General features: G+C 42.1%; 2 protein-coding genes across 2 annotated transcripts; both read left to right on the plus strand.

The window, feature by feature from the left end:
• Positions 1 to 91: 91 nt before the first annotated feature.
• Positions 92 to 3,693, plus strand: LOC127779755 (ABC transporter G family member STR2-like). Its single transcript, XM_052306650.1, has 2 exons — positions 92 to 2,619; positions 3,128 to 3,693. Exons 1-2 carry the CDS (start codon positions 887 to 889, stop codon positions 3,471 to 3,473), a joined length of 2,079 nt encoding a protein of 692 aa, XP_052162610.1. The 5' UTR covers positions 92 to 886; the 3' UTR covers positions 3,474 to 3,693.
• Positions 3,694 to 6,704: 3,011 nt separating this feature from the next.
• Positions 6,705 to 20,017, plus strand: LOC127779465 (tRNA ligase 1). The gene is made up of 27 exons (XM_052306244.1): positions 6,705 to 6,972; positions 7,069 to 7,452; positions 8,229 to 8,279; positions 8,389 to 8,471; positions 8,548 to 8,647; positions 9,140 to 9,218; positions 9,676 to 9,799; positions 10,324 to 10,430; positions 10,529 to 10,657; positions 11,745 to 11,809; positions 11,920 to 12,087; positions 12,197 to 12,357; positions 12,441 to 12,472; positions 12,586 to 12,767; positions 13,105 to 13,184; positions 13,604 to 13,669; positions 13,779 to 14,068; positions 15,152 to 15,259; positions 16,240 to 16,337; positions 16,441 to 16,501; positions 16,988 to 17,064; positions 17,168 to 17,239; positions 17,313 to 17,389; positions 17,629 to 17,709; positions 18,010 to 18,112; positions 19,053 to 19,211; positions 19,415 to 20,017. The coding sequence occupies exons 1-27, from the start codon at positions 6,808 to 6,810 to the stop codon at positions 19,802 to 19,804; spliced, it is 3,492 nt and encodes a 1,163-aa protein (XP_052162204.1). The 5' UTR covers positions 6,705 to 6,807; the 3' UTR covers positions 19,805 to 20,017.
• The last annotated feature ends 442 nt before the right edge of the window (positions 20,018 to 20,459 follow it).

Raw genomic sequence — 20,459 nt, forward strand, 5'->3', positions numbered from 1 at the left:
ACAACCGATCTAACTTCTGGGGCAATTTCAATGGTCTCGGACCATGGGGTCTGTTTGACATGCATGGCTTCAACTCGACCTTCCTCAGTACGCGATGAGAATTGTTGAAGGGACTATGCTGGTATTTTGCTTGAGACCTTTTTTATTTTAACGGTCATAACACTACAAGTTACATATAATTACATCTGTCAAATTTTTAGTAGAAAATTTGTCGACAAATATATAGCAGATTCGATCCAATGTTGATGAAGCTTTCAGGCCTTGTTTGGAATGATCCGAACCCAGCCTTTCCTATAGGCGAATGTGCCGGGGCACAACAAGCAAGGCCTTACAGTTCAGCTGATTTTTTTAAAAACTTACCTTCAATAAACAAATAGGCCGAATTTTTTGAATTGTGGATGCATCTTTACATTTCGGAATCAAGGTAATGATACCATAGTTTAACCTTGCAATATCAATTCTTCCATCATGGAAGTCATCAATTAATTATTTCAAATCAGATCTAATGATTTCCCACAAAATTTTATAGAATTCAATGGGGGGAAATCCCAATTCGTTTTGCTTTTACCAACAAGATGGGATAATCCTTAGGATTTCCTTTCTCCAAATTCATGGATATTGGAGCTCGTTCACTGCTGTTCTATGCTTCTAGATGTAGGAGAAAACAGCCAAAAAAACTGACCTTCCAAGACGTTCCCTCCGATGACACGTTACACTCTTCACCCTCATTTCTGTCGCCCCAACACTTGTATCTACCAACCTTCCAAAATCACGAAGCTGTTAGTCCCATGCAATAACATCACAAGCCACTTTATTTATATATGCACACGCATTTGCACGGTCAACACGTACACAAGCTAGAGACACTCACCGCTGCTCGCTCGCCATGGCGACCCGGCACGTCGGCGACCTGGAGGCGGCGGCGCACGGCGGCGGCCGGTTCGGGTTCACCGGCGGGCTGGAGTTCACCGGGCTGACGTACACGGTGACCAAGAAGCAGCGCGGCGCCGGCGGCGAGTGGGAGAAGAAGGAGGTGGACCTGCTGCACGAGGTCACCGGGTACGCCCCCAAGGGCTGCGTCACCGCCGTGATGGGCCCCAGCGGCGCCGGCAAGTCGACGTTCCTCGACGCGCTCGCCGGCCGCATCGCCGCCCGCCTCGGCGGCCGCGTCGCGCTCGACGGCGTCGAGGTGAGCCCCAGCCTCGTCAAGCGCTGCTCCGCCTACGTCATGCAGGACGACCGCCTCTTCCCCATGCTAACCGTCCGCGAGACCCTCATGTTCGCCGCCGACCTCCGCCTCGGCGCCTCCGTCCCCGCCGCCGACAAGCGCCGCCGCGTCGACGCCCTCATCGACCAGCTCGGCCTCGCGGCGTCCGGGAACACGTACATCGGCGACGAGGGGACCCGGGGCGTGTCCGGCGGCGAGCGGCGGCGTGTATCGATCGGCGTGGACATCATCCATGGCCCCGCGCTGCTGTTCCTCGACGAGCCGACGTCCGGTCTAGACTCCACGAGCGCGCACAGCGTGGTCGAGAAGGTGCGCGACATCGCCTGCGCCGGGAGCACCGTCGTGCTCACCATCCACCAGCCGTCGTCGCGCATCCTGCAGCTGCTCGACCACCTCGTCATCCTCGCGCGCGGGCAGCTCATGTACAGCGGCGCGCCACGGGAGGTCGCCGCGCACCTCGGCCGCATGGGACGCCGCGTGCCCAAGGGGGAGAGCTCCATCGAACACCTCCTCGACGTCATCCAGGAGTACGACCAGTCCGAGTTCGGCGTCGCCGCCCTCGCCGAGTTCTGCCTCACCGGCCTCAAGCCGCCCAAGCTCGCCGCCGACGGCATCTCCACCGTCTCCAGCATCCCTCCAACGCCACTCCTCGCCGGCGAGGAGGACTTCGACCACAGCCTCCGGAGCCAGCACTCCAGGTCGCCATGGAGCGGCGCGGCCCAGTTCACGCCGTCGCGCCGCCCCAAGAAGGACCCGGAGATCGTGATGGGCACGCCGACGCCACTGAGCATGAGCGCGTACACGGTGAGCGAGGGCGACTACCGCACGCCGCCGCCGCCACCACGCCACGCCGCCGCCATCGCCGCGACAGCGACCCTCGGCGGCCAACGCGGCAAGTTCGCAAACACCTACGGCGGCGAGGTGTGGGTGCTGATGCGCCGCAACTTCACCAACATCTGGCGCACGCCGGAGCTGTTCCTGTCGCGGCTGATGGTGCTCGTCGCCATGGGCGTCCTCATGGCGACCATGTTCACCAAGCCGAGGGACGACGACCAGGGTGTCACGGAGAGGCTGAGCTTCTTCGTCTTCACCGTGTGCGTCCTCTTCTTCTCCTCCAACGACGCCGTGCCGGCGTTCATCCAGGAGAGGTTCATCTTCATCAGGGAGACGTCGCACAACGCGTACCGCGCGTCGGCGTACGTCGTCGCCGGCGTCGTCACCTACCTCCCGTTCCTCCTCCTCCAGTCCGCCGCCTACGCCGCCATCGTCTGGTTCGCCCTCCGCCTCCACGGCCAGTTCCTCTACTTCCTCGTCATGCTCTACGCCTCCCTCCTCTCCACCAACTCCTTCGTCGTCTTCATCAGCTCCGTCGTCCCCAACTTCATCCTTGGGTAAGCAACACATCTCTCACCTCACCTCACACAATCCTACCGAGTCGCATGCACCAACCAGTTCAACTCAAAAACTTAAACTGATTAGTAAAGGTGTAGTACAATTGTCTTAGCTCCCCTAAATACTTCGAATTCTCATCCAGCTTATGAGAATTTGTAGTTATAAAATTCGGAAAAATGAACTAGAAACAAGAAGCGTTTCCTACCTTAAAGATTGTTAGAAGTTACTACCTCCGTTTCAGACTGCTTGAAGTTTGACTAAGTTTGTAGAAAAAATAATAACATTTTCAACTCAAGACAAATTTATTATGAAAATATACTCAATTATTGATTTAATGAAACTAATTTGGTATTATCACTCAATATGACTACGTTTGTCTTTAAACTTAGTCAAACTTAAAGTGGTTTGACTTTAACCAAAGTCAAAACGTCTTGTAACCTGAAACGAAGGGAGTAGCTAATTTCTTAGAACCTTAAGCTTCTCTAAACAGTGCCTACACTCGTGCAGGTATGCGGCGGTGATCGCGTTCACGGCGCTCTTCTTCCTCTTCTGCGGCTACTTCCTGGACAGCCACAGCATCCCGGTGGGGTGGAAGTGGATGAACACCATTTCCACGATGAAGTACCCTTACGAGGGGCTCCTGATGAACGAGTTCCAGGGAGGGAGGGTGTTCTCGTCGCACCCACCGCCGGCGCCGCCGCTCACCGGCGACATCATCCTCGAGCACCTGAAGATCAGCACGGCGGAGGATCGCAAGTGGTGGATGGTACTCTACCTCATGGGATGGGCCGTCTTCTACCGTGTCCTCTTCTACCTCGTCCTCCGCTTCGCCTCCAAGAACAAGAGGAAGTGATGATGATGCCCATGGAGGCAATGCAATGCAAGTGGAAGTGATTATATATTAATATTAGTCGATTACAAAACTAAACTGGATATAGGACACACTTCAAATTTGGTTTATGAATGTTTTAAAATTTTAATGTATGTTTGGATAGATCGGGAGCAGCCCCCAAGACTTGATTAACCACGAGATTTGAGCTGAGGATGTTGTGAATTTGTTATAAATTTTGAAAATATTTTACCCTTACTCAGAGCGTGCTTTTCAGCTAATGGATTACTCGTTTGTGCCGTCGAATAATTATCATAAAGTCAGTTTCATCCACCATCCAGAGCTGAACTTAAATGTTAAGCTTTACCAGTCTTAAAAAAATTAAGCTTTGATCTTTTATGGTTTTAGGGATTTTCTTCATCACTTTTGTCATCCAACTCTTCTCTTCTAAAAGGAAAAATATTGCTAAGAAGAAAAATAAAAGCACTACCTAAAACTATTATCCGAGAAAAACTTTTAAATTAAAAATCGCTTTGGATTATAATACGGAAAAGTGCCAAAAAAAACAGTGTAAATTAAGCAAGGTAGTTAACATCGCTATCCTATCAGTCATCCTAAGTAGGATCAAAATAGTAAAATCATCGTATATTCTACCTAATTAGGTCAATAAAATTGTATAGCAGAGTCGATATTTTGACAACCTAAGCGTAAAGCGACTAAAGCCCGCTCTGGTTGTGCTTGTGCTAGCCCTCCTGGATTGTTCTCTTGTCAATTAATTTGCATATTCTGAAACAAACACACCGGTTTGCTGCTAATTAATAATGCATTTTGAACTCTTGAAAGCATGGAATCCTATTCCTTCAAATCTTCAAAGAGAAAGCATTTCGATCAAAAGCATCTCTCCCTCTCCTTTTGCATGGTTGCCGCTCTGCCGCGTTCCATTGTTTTTCATCAAATCCTCCGCTTTTCCAGCCGCGGAGGCGTAAGCCCTACACTCCCTAGCGCAACTTGCAACTTTGCCAGCCATGGCGCTGCCAGCTAAATACGCCCGCGCCGCGCTGTGTGCTTGCGTCTACTACCACTACCACTCAGCTTCTTCTTCTTCTTCTTCTTCGCGCGCGAGAGCTTGGTCTACCTAGCTAGCTAGCTGTTCTTGGGGGGATCGAGATGAGCGATCCCAGGTACGCCTACCCGTACCCTTCTCAAGGTAAGCATCTAGCACTGAGCTACTGATCGATCCATGAATCGATCTATGAATGAATTATGGGATTATATATAGCTTAATTCGATTGATTGGTTGGTGTGAGTTTTGAAGGTTATTACAACCAGGGGCCGCCGGTGATGGCGCCGCCGCACGCGCAGTACCAGTACCAGTACGCGCAGCCGCCACCGCCGCCGCGGCAGCCGGGCTTCCTCGAGGGATGGTACGGTATCTATCTATCTATCTATCTATCTATCTATCTATCTATCTATCTATGTCGTCATCGTCGTCGTCGTCTATGGCCAAGGTCTCGGAAAGTTGGAATTCAGCAATTTCTCGGACTGAATATTCGCTGATCGATCGTGTTTTGTGTTTCTTGATTTCTTCATCAGCCTCGCCGCCCTCTGCTGTTGCTGCTTGCTCGACGAGTGCTGCTGCGACCCCTCCGTCATATTCGTCACCTGAAGACGACGACGGCGACGAGGAAGAAGATGGGAGGCTTAGCTGATTTCGTCCATGTTAATCTGTCTGCAGTGTACAAGGTCGATTAGTTGATGCTTGGTTGTTCAGTTGCTTGTAGCTTGCCTATCTTTGTTCAGTTGTTTTCTCCTCTATTTTTTTCTTTCTTCTTGCCTACTATCTCCGTTCTATAAAAAACCAAATTCTGAGGTATGAATCTGGACTTAGGCTACGTCCAAGTTTAAATTCGTAGCTAGAAGTTGTTCTTTTATTGGACGGAGGGAGTATTTACTACTACAAATCAATTTGTGTATCGATTCAGCAATACTATTGTGGCAGTTGTATGAGATGGAGATCATGTATGTTTTTTTTGGAAGTGAGCATGTATGGTGGTGTTTTGATGAGCTGCAATTTTTTAGGATATCTGATAGATTGTGTTTGGTGCGAAGTTTGGTCGAACTTCGGTGAGGGATTTGGTTGTCCCATTTTTTCACTCATGCTGTCAATTGTGTTTAAAGTTCATCCAAAAGCTCGAGTTAATGAGGAAGACTGGATAATATGATTGGTTCTAGGAATAAAGCAAGTGGAAGCTTTATGAGGAATAAAGTTACGGAGGGATTTTAATTCTACAAGTCAATTTTTAATTTTGAAGCACAGATGCTGGCACTCATATACACTATCTGAAAGTGACTCCTAATGACCATTTAGATAGCATAACATCTAGCCCATTTATGAGCATAATATCGTAGCAAAATATTATTATGCCTATGCATATATTGGAGAATACATATATAACTTTTATTTTTCGGGGGGAAGATATAAGTGTTAGATAATAACTCCAATGGGCTACGAATTAGCATATATTCCATATGCTATATTTCCTATAATGCCAATACGCAAGCAGCTGATTCTAGTAAATATTACCACCAAAATAGTTTCCTAGATTCTTCTCTTTTGTATCTTAAATAAACATACATTTCCCCTGGCATTCTTCTTCTCTAAATATTAAAATGTTGACATTCTTTTTTTTTTTTTACATAGTGCACCACTAACGACAGAGGATATGTTTTGAATTATTTGATGATAGATACCATGTATTCTAGACAAACGCTTCCGATGATGGATATATTAAACCATTCATATATGCCCACTATAAAAATGTTTCCAACAAATTAGTAACAAAAGTTTTAAAAGTATAATATGCATTTCACCTGTTTTCCCTCCCAGCTCTGGATTCTGCAGCAGCAGTGCCCATTGTTTCGCCTAAACCTGACAAGTCATAAAACGACTTATCAACAGCTTAAAGAATAATTTATAGGTATATTTTTTATATCCAACATAGAAAATAAATTACAATAATTAAACCTTAAAATCAACTTTAAAATTCAAAATTTTAGTAGCGGCTCACAACCTCCAAGCCCATGCGAAACCGAGGCCCAGAGAAATTAGCGGCCCAGCCCAAGCACCCAACCCGGACGACGTGGAGCCCACTTCCAGTAGGCCCAAAGCCCAGTACCCGAACCCGCGCGACGTGGGGCCCACGCTCACTGTGGTCCAATCCAAACCCCGCACAAACCCCCTCCTCCCTACCCATTCTCCCCTCTCTCCGCCGAACCCTCCAGACTCCGCTGTGCCACGCACGGCGGCGCCGCCCCTCTAAACCCACCAACTCCGGCGCCGCCTCGCCCCCGCACTTATATGTCGCTCTCCTCCACCTCCACCTCCTCCCTCCTCCTCCTCCTCTCCCCACGCGGCAACCCTAGGCGCCTCCTCCCCCTCCTCCTCCCTCTCCGCCTCTCCTCCTCCTCCTCCTCCGCCGCCGCCGCTGCCGCTGCAATGCCTCCCCGCCGCGACCGCCACCACGTACGCCTTCCTCCCCTCTCCTCTTCTCCGGCATCATCGCCCACGACTCACGAGTGTGTGTGTGTGTGTGTGTGTCTCTCTCTCTCTCTCTCGCAGGGCAAGCAGCCGCAGCAGCAGTGGAAGCCCAAGGCCACGGACCCCGCGGCCGCGGCGCCGGCTGTGGTGGCGGCGGCATCCTCACCCGCGTCGTCGACGTCCTCTTCCGCTGATTTCGCCGGGGGGGTCGAGAGGATGACCATCTCCCCGTCCCCGCAGGGAGGGGCGTCGCAGGTGTGGGTGCCCAGGGGGTACGCGACCTCGGCGTCGTCGTCCTCCTCCTCCTCGTCGGCGGCGGCGGCTGAGCAGCGCATCGACGCTGAAAAGCTCTCCAGGGTGTTCAAGGCCGCCCCGAACTTCGAGGTGGACAACAACACGTTCATCCAGTCGCAGATCAGGGCCACCTTCTACCCCAAGTTCGAGAACGAGAAATCCGATCAGGAGGTGCGTGCTTGGTTTCCCCCTTTCCCCCGTGTCATTCGATCGCTCGTTGTTTTGATCGCGTTGTGGCAATGCAAGTGTTATGTGAATCACTTTGGCGGGAGTTCCTAACCCCTCGATGCTCCATGATCGTTTTGGGGAATTTGGTTGTTTCCGAACTGATGATCATCTGATCGTCTAGATGTTACTTCCACATTTTGAGTCATAATCGTAGGGTGAGATGGTTAGTTAAAGAAGTTTTTGGTAGCCATTGTTTGATCCTATTCGAATCAGTCAATGGCCTTGGGGCAGTGAGGCCGTCCATGTCTTTTTCTAGGCACGGCTAATTTCCAATAATCCATTGCTTAATTGCTCTCTGTTTCCATCCATTGTGGCTGTAATAACTCGTTAAATTGAGTGGAATTAGTTGCTGCGCACTTGCAATACATTTAACCGTTGGATGCGTTAGCATGTTATCGCACTATAACTTCTGGAGTAATTTCACAATTTTTTCATGACTTTTAACATGAGTTGACTTGATGGATGATTTTGCGACTTACCTTTCTCTTTGGAGACAATGCATTGGCGTTTTTACTCATTTGTTTTTTTTTTGGTAGCTATGAGCTCTTAATGTGTTTCATAGTACCTCATTTAGGTGCTCTTACAAAGATATGTTATTGAATTGACTATACAGTAAATGCTTGTAGCAATGGAGTTTTCTAGTCAATTTGGATTTCCTTTCAATAAATTTAATTATTTAGAGTTTTACTGATGTGTTTCCCTCGCTTTCATGATGGCAGACTAGAACCCGGATGATTGAGATGGTGTCACATGGCTTAGCTACCTTGGAGGTATATTGCTGATACATGGTTTTTGGCTTTTAATTGCAGGAAACACAATAAGTAATTAGTTTGATGGTTTATTGTGTTTTTTCTTCTAAGATATTTTTGTTTCCTCCAGGTTACGCTCAAACATTCAGGGTCTCTTTTCATGTATGCTGGCCACCATGGTGGTGCATATGCCAAGAACAGCTTTGGAAATATGTATGTTGTGGTAATTTGTGTTGAATTTTTCTCAATCTATTTATGCTATGACTGAAGGCCAAGTTTCTGCCTGTAGTTACACAGCTGTGGGCGTTTTTGTTCTGGGACGATTGTTTCGTGAAGCTTGGGGGAAGGAAGCACCTAGAATGCAAGAGGAATTCAATGTTTTTCTTGAGGTATATGCCATGCCCTGCACAACTTTTCTTGGTACTCCTTACATTGAGTTTTGTATTATGCATGTTTCTGTGCTTGTCGTATATCATATATGCAGCTATTAGTACTTGGTACCTGAAGTATTCCTTTAGGATATACTAGTTGTGCAGGGAACTAGGTGAGTGAATATTATTTTGCCTTTACTCTGTTGCATTTTAGTCCTATTGAGCATAGCTCCTTAATTTGGTATGCCCTTGTGCCTTTTAGGATATATTAGAGTAGCTTAGGAACCCAAAGGAGGGCTTTTTGCTATTATCTAGTGTTCACCAGTTAAATTACAACCACATTAAAGGTAATCTTTGTAGCTATGCTCAATTGCTTTCCAAGTCATACTTTGCTGGAATTAAGCACACATCAAGCGTGCTCGATGCATTGTGGTTTCACTAGTAGAGGGTGTCTGGATCTGCATTTTCTTGAGAGTACTGATACCATCCTGTTTTGCGCTGCCCTTATAGAAAAATTGCATAAGCATTTCAATGGAACTTGTCACTGCTGTGTTAGGAGACCATGGTCAAAGGCCAAAGGATGATTATGGTACGTCATTTCCTTTTCTGACCTTCGTTCTGTTTCAATTGCAATTTGTTCCAGTGCCATAAAAAAAGCATGTCTAGAAGGTCTTCTTATGAACATTGATTTTTTGACAACTTTTCTGGCAAGTGTGGCTCGCATTTTGTACACCAAAATTCCGTAGGCTGTGTTTATTATACAGCCTAGCCATCTCATATTCTGGATCCTGAAATTACATTTTATCCATGATATGTTTGGGAAATTCTAATTATTAAATGTGAACCAGCCTGCTTTGATATGCCCTTTTTTTTGTTACTCTACTTGCCATGGTAGTGCTGATACTTGGATGGTATAATTTGGAGGAAACTACTTTTGCCACTGTACTTTGAGTTCACTAGCTGCGTTCACTCCAATTTTCACTTTCAGCATTATTTATTGTATATATGAAATGCATTATTTATCATCTTATTTGGCATTTGTGCAGCTGTGATTACTGCTGTGACTGAGTTGGGTCATGGCAAGCCAAAATTTTATTCTACTCCAGAGGTAATTGAGTTTTGTCGGAAATGGCGTCTACCTACAAACCATGTCTGGCTATTTTCGACAAGGTGCTCATCTGATGATATTTGGAAGCCTTGCATTCCATCATACTTGTGTGTTCTACATTCATATTAAATGTGAAAGGTTTTGGTGCCATCAGTTTAATATAATAGATCTGTAGAGCTTTACATAGGACTAAAATTCCTAAACTCCTGATGGTAAAATTACCAACCATGACTTCTATTTTATTGAAACTATTTCCCTCGTCAGAAATATATCCATTTTTTGTGTTATTTATTTTTTATTTCTGATATCAACTGATCACTGAGTTGATTTGATCACTAGGCTTATGCCAATGTATGCTTGTACAGAAATTGATGTCTCCATTCTAAGAACGTCTTATATTCATTGATTTACATCCCTATGGTGTAGATAATTGTAGCTTTGAAGCTACTCTGTGTTCATTTTCTGTTCAACTCCTATCCATCAGACTTGTATATATTATTTTTCACTCAACCTCAGAGCATGCATATATATCCGTGATTGGGTCTGATGATCGTAACATTACTATGTTTGATGTATCTTTTACTAGGAAATCTGCCTCGTCATTTTTTGCTGCATATGACACTCTATGTGAAGAGGGGACAGCAACATCTGTTTGCAAAGCCCTAGATGAGATAGCTGATGTAGCTGTACCAGGTATACTTATCTTGAATCATTGTCTTACTGCTTTGTAGACTGAACTGGTATCCTTTCATCTCGTTTCCTCATAGTACTTACTATTATGTAATTTCTAGGGTCAAAGGATCATGTAAAGGTGCAGGGTGAGATACTTGAAGGCCTGGTTGCCCGTATTGTTAGCCGTGAAAGTTCAGTGCAAATAGAAGAAGTCTTGAGGAACTATCCCCTGCCTCCATTAGATGGAGGTAAGTTGCTAAAATAAATGAGTTGTTTCAGTTTACTTTAATGATCAGTATACATATCAATACTAAGTGGGGATGGGAGTGAGCTGTGGTGCTATGTGCCAATCTACCGGTACCCATAGGCCCATTTAAATTCAACGAAATGAACTACTTACCCAGCATGAACTAGAAAAGCTGCAAAGTTGATTTAGTTGAACTACGGTGGGTTACCCACTAGAGTATTGATTGATCCAGACCCAGACCCATCCCTAATACTAATAAGTATTCTTTTCTTCTTTTTTTTTTCGAATATGCATACTAAGATATTCTCATTAGAACAAATGGACCAATTATTTTCATACTTCTACTATGGAAATACTTTTTTTTTTTGGACAAGAAACTATGGAAATACTACTCGTGTTATTCTGTTGCTAACCTCTTGGTAAGTGAATGATCGAACCATATCATTGTAAGAGAATCATAAGAAAATTATTTTTATGCACTTGTATTAGAAAAATGACAGAAGGCGGAATTGAAAAATACTGCAATTATATTCTTTGGTTATGATAACTTTGGACGCGTTTGGGACTTTTTCTCATTTAGAATGTCATATAAACCCACAAGTAAAGCATTTTTTCTTGAATCGTGCCCAACCACATGGATTACATAAAAAGGAGAACATTCACTTTTGCAATTGTGTATAGATCTGTGAACCATGATGTTGGTATAATTTGCTTTTATTCAAATTCTTTTGGGTGCATTTAAGTACTACCTCTGTTCCATAATAGGCACACTTCTAGCCTACTTACTACTTTTGTCCCACAAAGAGTGCATTTCTAGCCTGCTACCTTTCCCTCCAACCACATTCCTTTCAAATTTCTTCCCATTTTACCCTTAACTACTTTTTCACTCCCAACTGGCACTCATTTAATAAGGGGTATAAGCAACATTTTACATTCAATCCCTACTATTATGTGCTTTGCATGCTAGGAATGTATTTAGGGCTGGAGGAAGTATGTCCTAGGTTTTCTTTTTGGATATGTTTTGAGTTGTGAAGTGGTAAATACTGCATCTTTTATCATTTATTCGGAAGTTCTTTTTTCCTATGCAGTTGGCTCTGATTTAGGACCAAGTCTGCGAGAAATATGTGCTGCTAATAGATCAGATGAAAAGCAGGTATAATTCAATGCTGTTAAGTTTTATTTTTTGATCGTTTTTTATTTTCCTTGACTTTGCATTGTTCCCATCCTGTTTATTTAAACATCTAACTACTTTGACATGGCCAGCAAATTAAAGCACTTCTTGAAAATGTTGGACCTTCAATGTGTCCAGACCATTCTGATTGGTTTGGATGTAGTGGCCTTGATGATCATCAGTCTCCAAGTGCTAACAGATCGGTCGTCACTAAGTTTTTGCAAGCACATCCTACAGACTACACAACTAAGAAACTGCAGGTTGGCATCTTTGATTGGTTCTTGGTCAGCAATAGATTTTTTTTTATGCTGTAATACTTCTGTATCTGCTTTTGTCAGAGGATAATTTAGTCCCAACGTATTGTTACAGGAGATGATTCGTGTGATGAAGCAGAGGAATTTCCCTGCAGCTTTTAAATGTTATTGGAACTACCACAAAATTGACTCTCTATCGAATGACAGCTTGTATTACAAAATGGTCATCCATGTGCTCAGTGATTCTGTTTTTAGACGCTATCAGCAAGAGATGAGGTGAGCATGTAAAGTCGACCTTATGTCTCACTTTTATGTTTCCCTAATTTGTTAGCTCTAAAAGAATGCCGCATTATTTTCAGGAGAAATCAAGGGTTGTGGCCACTGTATAGGGGTGAGATTAGCCTTCTGTTACTCAATTATCTTCCCTCAAAATAATAAGGTCATATTTCTTACTATTCATACATTTATTATGACACCATAGACTGACCTATGTTTCATTGTTAGGTTTCTTTGTTGATGTAAACCTGTTCAAGGTTAATAATATGAAATCTTCCATACCTTTGGAAGACATTGACACCTCACTGAAAAATATCAATGGTGCCTTGGATTCAAATTCGTCAGCTAAGGATGGTCTGGCTGATGAGGATTCAAATCTGATGGTGAAGCTAAAATTCCTGACATATAAGGTACTTCACTACCATTATTCCCTGTCTTCCAGCTATATATATGTGTTCATTGGTCACTGTTTGAATTTCCAATGGTAACACTATTTAATCTGTGTTGAATATCCAATGGTAATACTATTTACTCTGTAGTTACTTTCATTTTGGTGTGCTCTTAAGTTTTTTTTGTTACAGTACAATGTTCTTGCTACTTCCATTTATTATTTATTTGGTATCACTGCATGGATTTCCTTTTCTGTTGAAGCTATTGTATTCTTGCATGAGGGAAAGGACTAGGACCATGCAGTTTTAACTTTGATGAATATGTATCTCTAACAATTATCCTATATCAACCTGACAGCTACGCACTTTTTTAATTCGAAATGGTCTGTCTACACTTTTCAAAGACGGTCCTTCTGCTTATAAAACTTACTACCTGAGGTATGACGTCTAATCCCAATCTTATGTTCTCAAGCTTCAGTTTTCACACTATTTTTCAGTACTTAATTGGGTAATTAAGGAGAATTTGAACAAGAGAATCTTTACTTTCCCAACTTTGCATTATTAATGATTTTAATTCTTTAGTTAAGTCTTATCCAGAATTTATATGGCATTAGGAAAAGCAGTGTTATAACTTCCTATAGATCTCTATCAAGGTTGTAATATATTAGTTATGTATGTCTAAATATCAATGAACAATTTTTAAAAGTGTCCATACAGGTGTAGGATAACCTTTTCTGACCTGATGTTCTCTTACATCCAATGATGATTTAAGTTTAACATGGTTGAGTTGACACTTGTATATGACTATTCTTCTTTTGTTGGTGCTGCTGTATTAATCTTGTTGAATATGTAATTAGGCAGATGAAGAACTGGGGAACATCAGCAAGTAAACAGAAAGAACTTAGCAAATTGCTGGATGAATGGTATATTATAACAATTTGTTTCTCTCTTGACAGGAGCTATCTTTTAGTTTCTTCTTTATGAAACTGTGTATGTCCCTTCTTCCAATTTAATTTGGATTTCCCATTCCAGGGCTGTCTATATTAGAAGGAAGTATGGGAATAAGCCACTTTCATCCTCAACATATCTTAGTGAAGCTGAGCCTTTCCTTGAACAGTATGCTAAGCGCAGCCCTGAAAACCAGGCTTTGATAGGGGCAGCTGGTGACTTGGTTCAGACAGAAAATTTCTTGGCGATACTTGAGGCAAAGAGAGATGAAGAGGGTGATCTTCAGGCTGAACGTGGTACTGCACCACCTAGTCCTACATCAACATCCTTGGATGTAGTTCCGAAAGCCGAAGGCTTGATTGTCTTCTTTCCTGGTAATTTTTTCTTCTGTTCACATGATTGGAGTTGCCTTTCAGCATTAGAATAACTGAGACGCTGATGATATTTTTCTCTGTTCATGGTTATAATGTGTGATAAAATTTGGTGTTTCGCTGTTACTTGGGAATGTTAAAAGTTGTCAGAAGACATAAGGGGTATTTATCAGATGCTAGAACATTCATTTTTCTTAAATTATCTGATATCTACTGTTATGTACGTACCCAGATTTTTTATCCTGATCTCAGCATTTACATGGAGTTGGAGTAGGGAGAATCGGTTAATAATACAGCTGTATTAAGGTTCAGTTTGCAGTTACTGTGCTTATTGCTTGGAGCTTCTGTAGACATGTAAATATATGATCATTATAGTCTGTTTTAAAATCAATTTGAGCTTAGAAAAAAATATGCTAACTGCTGCATCTCACAATGTTTACATCGTTTTGGAATGCAATAATCTTATAATTGGATCACCAAAGCATCTAAACACAGTAGCACAGATAGAGATTGCTATAATGGGCACAGGAAAAATTGAAAAAAAAAATCCAGGTGTCACAGGATCAAATCCCTGAAAATCAACAAAGAACCCAGTAACCCACCTACACTTGTTTAGCACTTATATATCCTTGATTTCTAACTAGCAACTAAGGTGCCACTCTGGGCGGACTACCAAATGGTCATATGAGTGGATTACATGATGCACAGATACTCAGTGGTTACTGCACCTGTACCGTAAACGTATTGTATTCCTTACTATCGAGAGCAGACCCATGGATATGAGGTCAGAAAGGTAATGAGACAAACAACAAGGCCACAAGGGTGCCTGGCCATCATAAATTATTATACACCTGTTACAAAAGGCATTTTATTTTTTTTCTCCAATCCCAAATCTATGCCTTCTCTACAGCAAACAAGGGGATGTGATTATACTTCGTGTGTCAATCCCATTCTCATATTCTGACACTATAGACTTCACCACATAATAAAGTTGCTGTAAATCTTCATCCTATTATTATTATTTTTAACTTGGATTCCTGGTTCCCTTCATGTTCTGCACTTCATCATGCTTACTTCTTTTTACAGGTATACCTGGCTGTGCAAAGTCAGCTCTATGTAAGGAGATATTAACCACTCCTGGTGGCCTAGGTGATAATCGTCCTCTTCATAGTTTGATGGGAGATCTTATTAAAGGTATGGAACATTAGGCACGTTCAGTAACTTTTTTGTGGTAGTGTTCATTGGGCCAAACAACACTTCAACAGTAAGGCATTTTGCTTAGATCTTTTCCACCTACACAATGAAAAAAGGAATTCATGCAATTTACATGTATGAAAATACACCTGTAGGATGTAGTCATTCATTTGATCTTTATATCTTTCTGTTGTTCACAGACATAATAATTGACTTGCTCCCACTAAGTTGTGTCTGAGCATTACTATACGCTGCTTTGGGATAGCAACTGATATGAACTTTTCTTTTGGCGTTATATTATATTTCGAAGGACTATGCCAGTACATTGTGCTAGTACCATTTTGCTTTCCATTGCTAAAATTGTTTTTAGGTTTGGTTTTTAAATGTAAAGGTTCTGTACTTCTGTTTCAGTAATTGATGAAAGCATAGATGTATAACATGTTAGAAGTTAGAACATGTGCCTCCATAGAAGTCTGTATGAAAAGATGATCTCATATCTCCATTGTTATTAAAGGCAATTACATTACAATATGTTACTCCCTCCATCCCAAAATGTTTGGCGCCGTTGACTTTTTTTAAAAATGTTTGACCATTTGTCTTATTTAAAAAATTTAAGTAATTATTAATTCTTTTCTTATCATTTGATTTATTGTTAAATATACTTTTATGTATACATATAGTTTTACACATTTCACAAAAGTTTTTGAATAAGACGAACGGTCAAACATGTTTAAAAAAGTCAACGGCGTCAAACATTTAGGGAATGAGGGAGTTTTTTTTTTTTGTGTACAACCTGTCTTTTATGTACTGTTTATAGATGACCATATTTTTGCATAAGATGTTGCAGGTGCACATACATGTTCTAGCATATTTTTTCATCCACAATATTTTTTAAGTCCATAAGTATAAAACTATAACTTCGGTGCTTATAAGCTTCTCGTGTGAGCATGTTTTGACCATTTTATTAATTGTCCTTACAGGAAGGTACTGGCAAAAAGTTGCGGATGAACGAAAAAAGAAACCATTTCGAATAACCCTTGCTGACAAAAATGCACCAAACGAAGAAGTGTGGAGGCAGGTAAGGTTACTATATTTGATGGGTTGACAAAACCTGCGTTATCTCTTTTTCCCTTGTTTAGTCCTATAGGTTTTATAACAAACTGAGAGATCATCTCTTCCAGATTGAGGATATGTGTAGGACAACAAAGGCTGCTGCTGTTCCTGTTATTCCTGATTCTGAAGGTAACCTATGCTCCATTGTTTCTCATCTTTAGTTGTTCCTTTTCCTGACTACACAAGGAGTTCAAGACAAGAAAAACGTCAAATAAATATTTGGAAAGAAGTCACTGTTTGTATTTATGACAGAAATGCTCAAATGTAAGTATCTGAAGATCGCAAGTTAGAGCACATGTAGGCTTGAATACTGGTAGCTTGGGTTATAGCTATTTATAGATGGGCCAATAGCCACTATATGCAAGGAAATGCATAAAACACCCAACATGGCACTCTTAACAAAAATCTCAAGAATGTGCTACTTTGACAGTACAAAGTTGTACAATGTCTTTTCTGACTTCATGCAATAATAGGTTAAGTTTATATATGTTGAGGAGATTGTGCAGGTTCTAAACTGATTTATTCATCTACTTATGTTTATCTATGAGTGTTGATGCCCTTTTTTTTTGTATCCTGAAGTTATATGTATTTTTCTTTCTTGTTTTGAATATGTAGGCACAGATTCAAATCCATTTTCTCTTGATGCTCTTGCTGTCTTCATGTTTCGTGTACTTCAACGGGTCAATCATCCGGTATGTTGGTGATATCTCTTAGACAGAAATGTATATGGTTACTGTTAAATTGGCTAATCACTGTTATTGTAATCTGGCTAACATTTTATAATTTCGTCTAAAGGGTAATCTGGACAAGGCATCACCAAATGCTGGCTATGTTCTGTTAATGTTTTACAACCTCTACGATGGCAAGGTATGTGCATTTCATGAGAACATTTCTTCTCCCTTTTGAAATGTGCCATTCATTGAAGAAGCATGCACTTCAGAGTCGAAGAGAATTTGAAAGTGAACTATATGAGCGTTTTGGATCCTTGGTTAAGATGCCACTATTAAAGCCAGATAGGTATGATTTTTCACATATAGCTATACTGCATCCCCATTTTACGAATCATCATGTTTAATACATGTAAAGTAATTTTTTGCAAACTTCCATATTATGTGTGGAAAACACAAACACGGTGTGATGGGGCTGGTTTTCAATTCTTTTTTTTTTCCTGCTTTGTGCAGTTGGGAGTGTCTTACATGTCGTAAATTTGTTTGCTATATTCACTAAAAATGGTACTTGAATTTTACTAATTGCAGAGCCCCGCTGCCTGATGAAGTGAGAGCTATTTTAGATGAAGGGATCAGCTTGTTCAGACTGCATCAAAGCAGACATGGAAGGTATGGAATTGCCAACCAGTTTTGATGTTTTACCTCCGTCATTCTAAGTATATTGTGAACAATGAATCTCATGATGAGTTGTGGAGGAAACCCTATTGATATGAAAAGGACCCTGTTCCATCATACTTCTCAAATGCTTAGTGAGTGTGACATGCCATACTTAGGAAATTGAGCCACAAACACATTTGATTTCAATTCCACTGTTGCTATGCCTGACATTGGTGGCATAATCAGGATTGTATTTTAAATTTCATAATTCCTCATATACTACCTAATTTTCACAAAACAATGCCAAATCAGAGCGGAGCCATCAAAAGGTGCATATGCTAAAGAATGGGCACAGTGGGAGAAAAGGTTGCGCCAGGTTTTGTTTGCGAACACAGACTATCTCAACTCTATCCAGGTAATCATAATTCATTTGTACATTGATAGTCTGATTTAACAATAGCAACAAGATACATTTTATAGTTCATTAATGCTGTGTGCATTACATGTTATGATATACACTTGATCCTTCCCACTTCAAACCACAATAAGAACTACATTGATCATACAACCTCATTAAAAGATGACGCACCTATCATGTGTAAGCTATTGGGGCCCATGTGATGGCGAACAAGGGCCATAGCCTAGAAAGCTTTCCCTAGCCAGGGGCAGTTAGGTGATAAGTTTAGTTGGCCTCCATTCTATCAGATATTATGTTCCATATACACATAGTTACGCCCCCTTAGCCCCTCCTATATTTTGTAAGGCGCGGTCTTAGCATGGTCATCAAAATTAGACTTTGACCATTAATTTATGATATGATATGTTGTTAATAGCTATAAAACCTATATCTGATCGGAGAACTTTCAACTATGGATCTATTGGTACCATCTTAACATAAATATAAGATTAATCTTGGGTCAAAACTTGCAATTTTGTATTTTGAAATATGTGCTTGTCTTATAAATTTGGACATTGTTCTACACTTCTAGTTTCGTGCATCTGTTAGACTGTTAGGGTCTATGTATAAAGGGAAGGCAGAAAAATGAGATCTTACTAGACTAAGCAAAGATGAATTTTAACTCAAATCCCAGTCCTGCCCTCTGCCCTGTGAGCACTATTTTGCCTTCATGATGGTAAAATTGTCCCTTTTTAGCATTTATTTATTTAAACAAAAGTTCTCGTATGAGCGAACAAACAAGAGGGCAATGGGCAACCTATCGAGCATTTCTATGTATCTAGCCTCTAATTTACCCCCTCCGTCCCATAATGTAGTACCTAGGATGGGTCATGGGATGAGACCTATACTAGGACAACGTATCTGGACATGAGGCATAAAACCTAAATTTGTTTTGTAGGTTCCATTTGACTTTGCAGTGAAAGAAGTATTGGAGCAGTTGAAGTCTGTTGCGAAAGGTGATCTTAAAACGCCTGATACCGCGAAGCGGAAGTTTGGCAATATTGTCTTCGCTGCTGTTACGTTACCCCCAGCAGATATATTGGGTGCTCTCCCAAAGGTAAGAATTCTATAATCGGCCTCAGTCTTTAAAAAAATCCAGTTTCAGTTGAATTCGAGGACTCCCATGAGGCGTATTTGGTTGAATCTCCACTGGTAGCAATGCTTTCTCCTGCTGCAGTGGTGCTTAATTTTCATTATGAAGCAGACTTGAACAATTTTATAATTCTAAATCATTTCCTGTACATTCCATAATTGTAACAGCTAGCAGAGGACACCGACGCCAACAAGTTCCTCAGCAACACAAAACTCGCAGATAACCTGACCAAGGCTCATGTCACCCTTGCCCACAAAAGAGTCCATGGCGTAGCCGCGGTCTCAAGCTACGGTGTCTACCAGAACCATCAAGTCCCTGTCATCTTCAACGCCTTCCTCTTCTCCGACAAGATGGCCGCCCTCGAGGTGGAGCTCGGGACGGTGAACGGCGAGAAGATCGCGTCCCGGAACGACTGGCCGCACGCCACCCTGTGGACCGCCCCAGGCGTTGCGCCGAAGGAGGCAAACACGCTGCCGCAGCTAGTCACGGAAGGGAAGGCGAAGCGGGTGGCCATAGACCCTCCCATCACCATATCAGGAGTGCTGGACTTCTACTGACCGACCACCCTCTTTTTTCTTTATTTTCTGGTGGCCTAGAGGTTGAACATTACTAACAAGTGGTAACGGCGATAGCTTTGTAGATGCATCGAGTTGGAGGGCTCTTGTTTTTTCGGGGATTACAGGACAGGTCGAGGTATTGTTTTTTATGTTTGAATTTGGTGAAAAATGAAATATAGGAGTATATGCTGCAGTATAAATAAAATTATTTAACTGCTGTCTACGGGCATATCCGAGCTAGCTTAATTACTGAGTAGACATGGATAGGCAAGGGCACAAGATCTAATCTCAGTAGTTGATGACTGATCATGCGTGACTCAGCATTTGAAGTATCGAGATGTTCTTTCGCTACCTGCCATCTTAAACACGGTTTCTGATGCACATGTGTGATCATTTTCTAGTCATAAATTCGTAGAAAATATAAAATGTACTACATCTACTAGTATTTATTTTTCTTTGCGTTGCATATCAAATCTTAATATTCTTCATATATTTATTTAGTGGCTTAATAGTTGAAGATTTAACTACACATTTATGGATCATGGATGGAGCCATGGAGGTACAGCAACTGCACTTTCGGTTTCCTAATGCAAAATCCGCCAAACTGCAGTTGTATATGGCTTTTGTACTCCTAATTTACAATCTCGATGTGGGA

The sequence above is a fragment of the Oryza glaberrima genome, chromosome 7 (genome assembly GCF_000147395.1).
Source record: "Oryza glaberrima chromosome 7, OglaRS2, whole genome shotgun sequence".
Lineage (NCBI taxonomy): Eukaryota > Viridiplantae > Streptophyta > Magnoliopsida > Poales > Poaceae > Oryza > Oryza glaberrima.